Source organism: Saccostrea cucullata, unplaced genomic scaffold (genome assembly GCF_032062105.1).
Source record: "Saccostrea cucullata isolate Sc308-1 unplaced genomic scaffold, CSIRO_AGI_Scuc_v1 ctg12543, whole genome shotgun sequence".
Taxonomy (NCBI): Eukaryota; Metazoa; Mollusca; class Bivalvia; order Ostreida; family Ostreidae; genus Saccostrea; species Saccostrea cuccullata.
In genome coordinates, this window is record NW_026921291.1 from 1 (window position 1) to 12567 (window position 12567).

At 31.8% G+C, this 12567-nt stretch overlaps 1 protein-coding gene and 1 pseudogene across 1 annotated transcript; one reads left to right on the top strand and one right to left on the bottom strand.

Annotated features, from left to right (window-relative positions):
* Positions 1-569: 569 nt before the first annotated feature.
* Positions 570-1066, bottom strand: LOC134259638 (mediator of RNA polymerase II transcription subunit 11-like). The gene is made up of 2 exons (XM_062742237.1): positions 965-1066; positions 570-772 (listed from the first exon to the last, which is right to left on the bottom strand). Exons 1-2 carry the CDS (start codon positions 1059-1061, stop codon positions 585-587), a joined length of 285 nt encoding a protein of 94 aa, XP_062598221.1. The 5' UTR covers positions 1062-1066; the 3' UTR covers positions 570-584.
* Positions 1067-1370: 304 nt separating this feature from the next.
* Positions 1371-9754, top strand: LOC134259637 (very long-chain specific acyl-CoA dehydrogenase, mitochondrial-like; annotated as a pseudogene).
* Positions 9755-12567: the final 2813 nt, after the last annotated feature.

A 12567-nucleotide genomic window follows, 5' to 3' on the forward strand; every position in this document is an offset into this window, starting at 1 on the left:
GGGTTAAAACATAGTACCCTCTTGATGTCCTCTGTGAATACAAGTATCGATGCTAATTGGTAAATCTCAACAAAATAACAAAGAATATTATATACCTGTTGTAAATTTTAAACAAATTTGTCAAAGAACATGCATATAATACTAATTAAAGAAAAAATATAGAGACAGATAACTCTAATGGAAATAGTATTTTCAGTATGCCATGAATACTGTATACAGGGAAATTTTCGCCCCCGTTATATTTTCGCCCCTTTCGCCCTTTCCTTGATTGGGCGAATTTAAAACGGAGCGAATTCAAATTACACCTCATAATTTCTTAAACAGAACTATGACTGGGCGAATTTTAAACGGGGCAAAATTGTTCACAAGTTCTAAAGGGCGAAAATAACATGGGGCGAAAAAAACCCTGTATACAGTAATTAAAATTCTCTTCAGGAAGAGAATTCAAGACATATGAAAATTCTTTTAAAAATAAAAATTATGACATTATAGTCAACGTAATAGACCAGAAACTGTTTTGTGACCATAGAACAAATCTGTTTCAGAGCAACATATCGACTCAAATGCGAAACGTTCCTATGATGTCAGCCTCTTTCATGCTTACTGTGTACTAAAACTGAAGCAAATTTACCTGTAGAAACTTGTGTTAGGTAGTTGATATGTCCTGTTAACTTCTTCTCTACATCTACTAGGGTTTTGATGAAAGTAGTGGTGTGAGATTCAACATTTTTCATCACTGGTTTGTCTTTCGATAACTCTTGAAGAGCAGATCCTAAATATTAATTAATGAAACACTTGAAATATAACACAGTAAAAATGTGCACACAATTATTACTGTTAACATGAAATACACTTAACTGCTGCTGAAACATAAAATTTAGGACTGTTTCCCGAATTTTTTCTGCACTATTTTTGCCTGTAAAAAGTTTAAACAAATTCGCAACAAATATTTTTTGGACAGCACCTGCACTCTGAATAGCATTGACTATATCACCCTCAACCGCCTCTAGTTGTTTCAATCGCTCAACAGTTGACGATGGTGCTGATGAACTTCCAGCCATTTTTGCACCAAGAAGAAGTGATTTGTATAGCGATCCCGATTGAAAAATGAAAAAAAATATTACAGCTTTACGATCAATTGATTTAATTGTTCATTGTATAAAGTATTGAAGACAAAATTTTTGGATCTATCTTATTTTTCACATATTTGATGCAGGAAATTGCTTTTAATTTTCATTACCCCCCTCCTCTTCAGTTTAACGCATGCGCCTTCATTGTCCTACAAACCGGACGTTGATAGACCTCTTTCGTAAACATCCACATTGACTACTGCTAGCCAAGGGTTGTAGAAGTGAACACTTGACGACAAAATGTTGAGAACCTCTGCATTTTTCTCTGCTCTTGGTAGAAGATGAATTCAAGGAAACTTAGCAGTTATAGAATAACTCTTGAAACTTTTGATTTGATTTTAAAATATGATTGTAGCTCAAAGAAACGTAGTTTGACATCCTCTGGACTTTGGACTCGAACTTACTCATTTCCATAAACTTCCATTTTAGCTATTTATATCTGAATAATTAAAGTTTTTTTCTTGTATTGTTTAGTAGAGTTTGATATATGAGTAATTTGTAGAAAACATATAAAATGCGGAATTTCTAGTATAAGAAAAAAAAGATACCAAACACTAAAAATATGCAATTATGCAATATATATTTCACTGAATTTAGTGTTTATTTTAAATTTGATTAGATATGCAAGTTCAGCAGCAGCTCAGAAGAAGACAGATGAGGGAAAGGCTTCACCGGGCAAAGCCCAGGTAAAGTTTCTTTGTATTGTAGAACAGTGTGTTGAGACCCTGCCATACTACTATGACCATGATGACGATTTGGGAATATTAGAAAATTGAAAAAGACAGTTCCAGACATTGGTTAATTCCAAGATGACTTCATTAATTATTTTTAATTGTCATTAAGTAAGTTTTCATAAGGAAAAGGATGCATAATACATCATATTTCAAGATATACAGTCCCTGAAACGTTCTACTTTCCCATTTTTCCGCTCGCTCACCGTTCCTTCAGTGTGCGTTCACCGTTCGCTCTCCGTTCACAGTATTGCGTTCACCGTTCGCTCTTCGTTCCGTTTACTTTGTGTTCACCTTGCGTTCACCATTCACATATCGTTCAGTCTTCATTTTTATTCGGAACTCCGGAGTGAAAGGACTTATCTTTTTGATGGTAAGGATTTACAGTTTATTAATTAAATAACTTAGATATCGTGTTTGAAGAATAATTATTTCATTGCAAAAATTATCTATGATATTTATATTTTTACTTTATTCATGAAATTTCCCTGGAAAATAATACATTAAGTACCTACATATATGTAGAACGATGCTAAAATATTAAATTTAAAAAAGGGCAGTGTACAAATGCTTCACGCACGGCAACAATTTGTTGCAATGTTAAAGACGACAAATCATTAATGCATGTTTAATAATTAATCCAAGTCTATTACAAGACAAGAATACACAAAAAAATTATTTCTACAGTAACACGTATTTTAAACTACACGTAGGTCTGAGAATTATGAATAGTACTGCAAATATTCACTTAATGAAATATCTTTAGAGCTAATTAAATTGATAGCGTGATTTTAAATTTTAGAAAAGACCAACTGTTTAAAAAAGTCTATTATTAGAGAAGGAAAATTATAAGCCCTTAAGGGCCATACCTAAATATATGTTTGCCATTCAGTATAACAGTATAATATTAAGTTCCCCCACCCTCGGTGCTTTTCTCTCGAAATAAAATTCTTAGTATTTTCAGTATTTAACTAATACGTGCTTAATGTGTATTGTACCACAAGAAAAACACTTACAGTCTTAAAACCAACATCAAGCAGTCATTAAACAATAGTATTTTAGAATACACTTGTGCCGACAGTAGTATTTTAAATTTGCAGGGAATATGTTTCAAACTCAATTTTAAACGTAATCCTTCCAAGTATATATTCCCTTATTATTTTTATTTCTGCAGGAATGCAAAAATCAGATCTAAAAATTATAGGGAAAAATATTAAAACGTCTTGGAAATACTAAGTGACTGCCTTCAGCATGTTCGGTGAAACGTGATTTCCACACCTACACTGTGTCCAATGATGTCCAATTGACAGGACAAACACACGTGGACTTCCTGTGAACCGTGTGAACTTGATGCCGGAAAATAAAAGCCAGTGATTACTGTCAAATGGATTTGTTAATCTTAAAAAATATTACCTTTACTGCTTGGAATATTTAGGAAAAATAATATCCGAGATTTTAGGGTGTCTCTCTCTCTCTCTCTCGTACATATTTCTGTTCAATAAAAACTGTGACAGCACATTACTTGTTTAGCTTTGAAAATTTAATCTACTACAAATAATTTTTGAATGCCTCTTACTTTTCATCATCTTGCCGAGTATAATCACGGCCAGGAAATGTTTACATATACATGTAGAAGTTACCTAAAATAATCATCATAAAAGAATACAAGACACATAACTTAGAATATTTTACATTAGAATTTTTAAAAAATGAGAGGTTTTATGCAATACGTCAACAGACAATTGTGAATTCAAAAAAAAATCTGTTATTTTACTCAGAGTTGCCTTGGCACAGAAATACATGTATGGTTAATTCAACCGCGTACAATGTAATTAATTCATTCTATAAGTAGTAGTTTTATCTTCTAATGTCCACGTTATTTTATTAGTGAAAAGATAAGCATATTTACTATATATATAAATAGATTAATTTTATATTTAAACTACAAATAACAAATACACATGTTTTACGGCAATTAAAATCATGTTATAAAACTATCAATTTAAATCATAGGTGAATATATGTGCAGAAAAAAATGTTTTTATTATTTATCTACTGTATGTTTATATTAAAGCACCTGAAATTAGAATAAAAGAATAATTTCAATGTAAGGAAAAGATGGAGGCATTCCGAATAATTAGCATGGATGTTTGTTGTTAAATATTTGTACTTTATATTATGTCTATATCTAACTCATTGTAAGTGCTGCTCTGAAAAATAATTTTGAAAAATATAGACACATTGAATACATATTCAGTATTATAAAGATTTTTTGTAAGTCAACCATATGATATGAATATTCAGGTCTTCTTATGCTTTTTTTTTTTAATTTTATACATGTAGCTTTTTCGTTTTTTTATTTTAGGAGTCAAAGTCATTTGCCATGAACATTTTCAGAGGCATTGTAAAAACAGATCAAGTTTTTCCTTTCCCAGAGGGTAAGCATGTTCTTTGTACAATGTGTAAAAATGATTGAAAACGAAATTTTCTATTAATTTTTGTTTTTATATTAAAGTGAAAATTATTAACACTTACAAAAAGTTAAGTCTACTTTTCTAGTTTGTGCAACATAAATGTACCTATAAATTATCTTTTTTCTAGTGTTGGATAATGAACAAAGTGATACCTTAAAGATGCTTGTGGATCCATGTGCCAAGTTCTATGAGGTATGAATTGATCTCTCAATGAACATATGACAGATCTAATTCAAAGTTTCACATTTTGAAAATATAGATCATTTGGAATTGTAAATCATGTTTTCTTATAAATATGGTAATAAACTAAAAGAGAAATGCTTCCATTATTTACAGGAGGTGAATGATCCTTTGAAAAATGATAGCCTTGAGAAAGTGGAAGAGCCTGTTATGGAGGGATTAAAGGAGATGGGTGCCTTTGGTCTGCAAGTGCCTGTAGACAATGGTAAGAAAAATGTTTTTTACACATTCATAATATCTAGACTAACTGTCACAAATAATAAGTCTAGAGGATAAATTTAAATGGAAACTTATGTGTTCTCTATACATGAAAAAAGAAGTCATTTTATCTGTTCAAATGATTTACAAAGGGAAATCTATAGTGTAGTTCAAATTGTTTCAAAATTGTATCAAAGCATTGATAAACTTTATGTAGTAACATGTACATGTATAATTATACACCATAAGACAACTTAAAGATATTTGTTTTTTTCCTTTCAACAGGCGGTCTCGGCCTGACCAATACCCAGTACGCTCGATTGGTGGAAATTGTTGGGTCACATGATCTTGGTGTTAGAATCACATTGGGTGCTCATCAGGTAAATTACATAGAAGCATTAGAAGGGCAGATTTGAAATAAATTATCAAATGCTGTAAGAAATTCTTTCTAATCTCACATGATAAACTTTATCTTTTTGACTTTGATAGGATATGATATTTATACTGTCTTTATTGCATTGCAGTCTATAGGCTTCAAAGGAATCATTTTGTTTGGAACACAAGAACAGAAAGACAAATACCTTCCTGACCTCGCATGTGGTAAAAACATGGCTGCTTTTTGTTTGACAGAACCAAGCAGTGGCTCAGATGCCGGGGTAAGCTCTTCATCAAACTCTGTCATCAAAGGCTCAATAAATTGTTTATTGATAAATTAAAAATTACATGACTTTTTAAGCATATCGTTTCTTATATCTATGCTGTGGTAATTAATAGATACATGTATGTATCTTATAATTACCGTCTATTAAAACCAAAGCAGTTCTTTCCCCGGATGGCAAGCACTACATCCTGAATGGTAGTAAAATCTGGATTAGTAATGGAGGCCTTGCAGAAATCTTTACTGTATTTGCTAAAGTATGTTTGCCTGAATCAAAATAAAAATCTTCAAATCATGCAGATAAACTACTCACATGTTTACCAGAATATGCCTGTTTTTCTCTTTTCATGATTATAGACACCTGTTAAGGATGAGAAAACTGGAGCAACAAAGGAGAAAGTGTCTGCCTTCATTGTTGAACGGTCTTTTGGAGGTGTTTCCAAGTATGAACTCTTTGTTATTCTTTCTCTTTAAATTGTACATTAGAAAATGACACAAAACACTGTAAAGGTACTTGGACACAGATTTGAAGTTAATATTTTCTGTGTAATATCACGAATTATATATAGCATTTCACACAAAAATTAATTAAAAATCTTATTTCATTAAAAAGTTATTAAAACTTCAAATATTTTTGGCGGGTTTGATTGACACATCCTTGCACTTTCACAAATTTTAACTTTATTCTTAATCCTTAGGAAAAGTGGAAATTTGAAGTTTTAATAACTTTTAAATGAAATAAGATTTTTAATTAATTTTTGTATGAAATGCTATTAAAATATTTAAGTCGTAATATTATAGAGAAAATATTACCTTTAAATCTGTGTCCAAGTACCTTGATATAGTCACAATAATGACAGAATGTATTATTGTCTCACAATCTGTTATAACTGATAATAAAAGCATTGTATAGATACGACACTTACTAGGGATGGGTATGGCCAAAAATTTCGTATCGCGATATATTACGATTTTTTCCCAACTTATCACGATAATATTATGATATTTTTACAATCAATTTTTACAATGATTTTTTTATGAATTGTCATTATTTTTCTTAAAAATATGCAAAAAAAAAAAAAAATTCACTTTTTTTGAAATTTTTATATACATAAAATTAATTCATGTTTAGATGGTAAGATGCTGTTCTTTTCACATTTTACAACATTTTTTAGACTTTCTATAATTGTATTTTGAAAGATTGAACAAAGAAATGAATAATTTCTGGACTTTATAATAAGTATCTATATACCGGTATATAGGTCTTCGTATCACGATACGTATCACGCAACAAAAAATCGCCATATACCGGTAAAATCGCACATCCCTAACACTTACCAGGTATATTAATTGGTTCTTTCTTATAACAGTGGACCTCCCGAGAAAAAAGATGGGAATCAAAGCCTCCAACACAGCAGAGGTGTACTTTGAGGATTGCAAAGTTCCAGTAGAAAATCTTCTTGGAGGTAAAATACAATGTATTTTAATAATTCTGAAAGGGAAAAAATGTTAATGAAGTGAATGGATATTTTTTAAAATGCAAGTACCATATAAGTGATTTGTTATGGAACAAAAAAACTTGAGAACAATATATTATCGTGTTTATAATTTCTGATGCTTAAGTTTGAGCCTTTGAAACTTTTATTTCAATTGAGTTGTGAGTTAGTACAGTGAAAATTTAACAATCAGACAAATCAACATGTGAACTGAACAAGAACTACCAAAAGATCAAGTTTGTTAACTAATATCCCTGATGTGATTGTGAGAGTTGTGTTCTCTTATTGACATCTATTTCTTATTCACAGGAGTTGGAGATGGATTCAAGGTTGCCATGAATATTCTGAACAATGGAAGATTTGGTATGGCAGCTGCTCTGTCAGGAACCATGTCATCCTGTATCAAGAATGCTGTAAGTTCACCGCTACATGTAAAACTGTAAACCTACATTACAACTATTATTCACAAATTCATCCGCAAGGACATACTTCCCTACAGATAAATCATTGTACATGAATTATTATGAAGTAGAAAATATAGCAAAAGAAATATAGGTGAGTGAAAAAATTCATGCAACTTGGAAAATATTTTTCGCATGTGAATAAAAGATTACAATATATTATCAAGGACTTTGAATTTATTTTATAACATTGTTGATGCTTCATTTTTCCTACATATTTAAATAAATACACTCTAGAAGAAGAAGATTTCATAAGAAATAGCTATAATTAATTTTCATTCTCTGGCAGGTTGAACATGCGTCTCAGAGGAAGCAGTTTGGGGATCTGATCAGTAACTATTGCGCGATACAGGAGAAGATTGGCCGTATGGTGATAATGCAGTATGTCACAGAGTCCATGGCTTACATGCTGTCTGCCAACATGGACCAAGGGTCAACAGAATTCCAGATAGAGGCCGCCATCAGCAAGGTTTATGCTTCAGTATGAATTTATAGCTTACACTTTTAATGATAAATGTTGATGTACTATATTCTGGAAAATAGGGAAATGAAAATGATTTTTTACAATATTATCCAAACATAATTATGTAACACTCTGATTTAATGAACAGGAAGCTGTATGGTTTTGTGCTGATGAGGCAATCCAGATTTTAGGAGGAATGGGATATATGAAGTTTTGTATAGAAATACAGTTTAGAATATTTTTGTATCTAATGTTGTAGTTATAAATACATAAAGACATTGTTATTGAGTGTAAAAAATTTAAACAGTTGTCTTGGTTTTGTTCATTGCAGGACTGTGGATTGGAGAGAGTCATGAGAGATTTAAGAATTTTCAGAATTTTTGAAGGAACAAATGACATTCTCAGACTTTTTATCGCTCTTACTGGAAGTCAGGTATTAAAGATCATTGTGTATGACACGAAAGCAAAAAAAAAAAAATAAATAAATAAATAAATAAAAAATTAATATAAAAGAATGACATTCCCTTCACATTAATTATTGAATTCTGTATTATAAACAATGTACACCAAAAGAATTATTTTTACAGTATGCTGCAAACTACCTCAAAGAACTTAAGAAAGCCATGTCCAATCCCTTGGGTAACATTGGAATGTTCTTGGAGTATGGAAGCAAAAAAGTACTAAAGTAAGAAACAAGTTCCTTCATAGAATCTTGATGAGAATTGCGATTAATAATATTTGTAAATTGATCAGGACTTCTAACAATTATTCATTGAATATTAAACTTTATTACTTACCATTAACATTTATGATTTGTCCTTGTAACTGCGTGAATATAACCTTTGCAGGTCAAAGGCTGATGATAATGGAGCTAAAGCTCTTATCCATCCTTCACTAATGAATTCAGCTGACCAGGAAGCAATTGAAATTGGCATTTTGTAATTGAAATTTGTTATGGTTTATGAAAATTAGCATGTTTAGATTTGTTTTACTTTTAATTCTATTTCAGACTTTTGCTGCTATTGGTGATTTTGGATCTACTGTAGAACAACTTCTTATGACCCATGGCAAAAATATCACCAGTAAGATATATTTTTATTCTTCAAATTTTTATATATGAAGATGAAATAAAATGGATGTTAGAGAATTAAAAGTGATTGAGTGTGACTGATAACTGAAGTTGATTAAACTGATAAATGCATGAGCCATCTTTATGTAAAATGATGAAAAAGACTTGTTAGTGTTACATGTATATTTAGTTAAGTGTAAATATATGAGGAACCAACGGGCTTGTTTGAATTCTGTTGTACATTTCAGACCAGCAGTTCCTTCTCAAGAGGGTTGCTGACTCAGCCCTTGATATCTATGGCATGATTTCTGTCCTCTCAAGAGCGTCAAGGTCACTCAAAGAAGGACACAGTTCTGCTGACCACGAGGCAACTATTACCAAAGTATTCTGTAATGAGGTACATGTTTAATTTGATTTTAAAACTGATGAACATGTGTTTATTTAGTCATGCTAAACCTATTTATCCGAATGTTTTCAAATAAAAATTTTCAAAGTTTCAAACAAATTCTCAAGATTTTTAACAGGCCAAAGCTAGAGTTGATGCAAACCTATTGGCTTGCCATGCTACAAAGGGTGAAACGGAAAATTTCAACGGGATTGAGAAGATTTCCAAAGATGTGGTGGCCCACGGAGGATTACTACAGAAACATCCTCTAGGATTCTAGGACATGACGTTGTGCGGCCATCAGGGAGGACAAGTTTAATACAATGCACTGTTACAGCATTTATCTCAACTCATCTCTTGTTTTATTCATCACAAAGAACATATTTAAGTGACTTTAAACAAGATACTTGTTATTTTATTGAAGAACAACCCTTCTATATCCTTATGTAAATGAACATGCTTATGATTGAACTATTTTTGGTTTAAGTACATGCAATAAAGATTGCATACATTTGTTATTATTTTGCTGATTGGATTCTTCCTCTGTGACATTGAGATGATTGTCTTTCACATTCTGTAAGGAGTTGTGGTTTTATTTACCTCATCATATACAATATAAATTAAGCTCTCATGCATGTATAATTGAAGTTTCTATAATGTGAAACTTGTTTCCATTATGTAGATCTTGAAAATGACCTGTGATAAGAATTATTTCATTCGCTGGTGATGAATGTTTCATTTTTTTGTTATATTAATTGTATATTTTGTGAGAAAGGTACATTTACAGTGTCTTTACATGTCTGTATTTGTAAGATTTTTTAATTTTTTTTTTCAAATGAATATTTAGTAGTTAGGTCATATGTAGATTTATTTGAACAAGGTAGATTATGCTAGTAGTCTTAATATAAGTAGATTTGATTTCAATTTGTTTCTGTTAGTACATGTAAAGTGTATTTTTTCTGAATTTTTTTTGTCTTTGAAAGAGGAAAAAATATAATTGTCCAATACCATGCGTAATAAGTTTTTAAAAAGGATATTAAATTATCAAAAGAGTAGAAGTCCTAATTAACTTGCCACATTAGATAATGTAAATATCTATTGGAAAATGTGTGAACAGTGAGTGCATGAATCTCAGGATGAGATAGTGAACAAGAGGCATAATATCTGTGTACACTCAATCAAAATTTTCTGCAATGCCCAGCAATGAAATTTGTAATATAGAGTTTTTCTGCGGGATTTTAGAACAAAATTGTAAATTCTTAAAGCAGAAAGTTAATAAGCTGAGAATGAATGTTAAATGTTTGAATGTGGCATCACTTTGATTTACCACTAGAAGTTTGTTGTGTCGGCACTCTGATATCTAGGGCAATAAATATTGGGTTTCTTAATCAGTTGTTTAAAGTTTAATTTGGTGTAAATAAATTTTCTAGCAAAAATTCCTTAGCATTGTTTTAACATATATTTTTATGGCCGGGGCATATAGTGTTTGTCATGTCCGTCTTCCGTCCTTCCGTCCTTCCGTCACACTTTGCGTTTAGCTCTGTTCAAAGCTAAGTTTCAAAGAAACTATCCAAGATATTTTCATCAAACTCCATATGCTGATAGATATTGATGAGAGCTATGCAACTGCATCAACATTTTTTTACCTTGACCTTTCCTTTGACCTTGACCTCACTTTTCTTAAATTAGTGTTTAGCTCAGTTTTAAACATACCATTTAAGATGGTGTTATCAAACTTCACGTGTTGATACAAACTTGCACGGATGATGATCTAGGGATGAACACTACAAGACTTGCTTCGGATGCTGGATCTGACCTACATTTTCCAGATGAGTGACGAGGTTAAAGTTTTTGGAGCAGGTTAATTCCTAAGGTACTATAAGCCCTACTTGGATGCATCTAGGGATGGACATTACCAGACTTGCTTCGGATGCTGAATCTGACCTATATTTTCATTCCCAAGTAACTATAAGCCCTACCTGAACCAAACTTGCATGGATGATGCAGCTAGGGATGGACACTACCAGACTTGCTTCGGATGCTGGATCTGACCTATATTTTCATTCCCAAGTAATTATAAGCCCTACCTGAACCAAACTTGCATGGATGATGCAGCTAGGGATGGACACTACCAGACTTGCTTCGGATGCTGGATCTGACCTATATTTTCATTCCCAAGTAACTATAAGCCCTACCTGAACCAAACTTGTATGGATGATGCATCTAGGGATGGACACTACAAGACTTGCTTCGGATGCTGGATCTGACCTACATTTTTATTCCCTACTAACTATAAGCCCTACCTGAACCAAACTGGTCAAATTTTATTCACATATAAATTTTCATGTTGCTTTACTAATATATCCTCGGCGGGGCATTCATGTCCTATGGACATATTTGTAGTTATATATGAAGCTCCAGTGAGCATTTCTGACCACAATGTAAGTTCTATTACTCTGTTGGTCTATTTATTTAACCTTATACATTTAAACTTTTTCTCTAAATTCACAGCACCATTTTCAACCAAAGAAGGATTATGCATTTTATTTGTATTTGGCAGGAATCTGGGTGCTCTTGAAAAATGGAAATTTAAACTTTATTCAATAGGTTTCCAAATTTTATAAACCTATACTTAAGTACATGTGATTGCAATTTGATAAGGTATTTCGATTTAGATGTAACTTTTGTTCATATGCATAGCTTTGTAATATCTGGTTGTCTGTCCAAATATAGGACATTTTTACTTTAAATGTTTAGTACGCCCGATTCCTGCAGATCGCAAACCAAAACACCCATCTTTTTTATACCAAGACTGAGTTAACTGGACAATTCATCTATATACTATAGTCATTCAAAATTCATAAGAATCAATAGGCTGGAAAGACAGAATTTTATAAAAAATACAGTGTAGTGAAAATTCTAAATTTTTCAATGATGGCGGGGGGGGATCTGTTAAACATAGAGACATACATTGTACAAAGATTTTTTTTCTTTTTTTTCTTCTCTAGAGCAGAAGTTCATTGGTGAAGGAGGGAATATTTAAAATGGTAAGAGAGAGAGAGAGAGAGAGAGAGAATCATTTGATCTTACATCAAGGGGCATGATACCAGTACATGAAAAATATCAAACACCATGCAGTCATATATATACTCGTATATAATGCAAAAAAAGAGAAGATTCTGACAATATTTAAAACAGCATTTCTAAGGAATATGCATACAAAGTGATGAGAAGTCCTTGTTCTAGCGTAGTCTGACAGTAA

Bases quoted from the DNA above. Each gene is read 5' to 3' on its own strand.
- LOC134259638 (XM_062742237.1), bottom strand. From the start codon at position 1,061: ATGGCTGGAAGTTCATCAGCACCATCGTCAACTGTTGAGCGATTGAAA. The intron at 773-964 runs GTGCTGTCCAAA...ATTAATATTTAG, and splicing joins CAATGCTATTCAGAGTGCAG to GATCTGCTCTTCAAGAGTTA.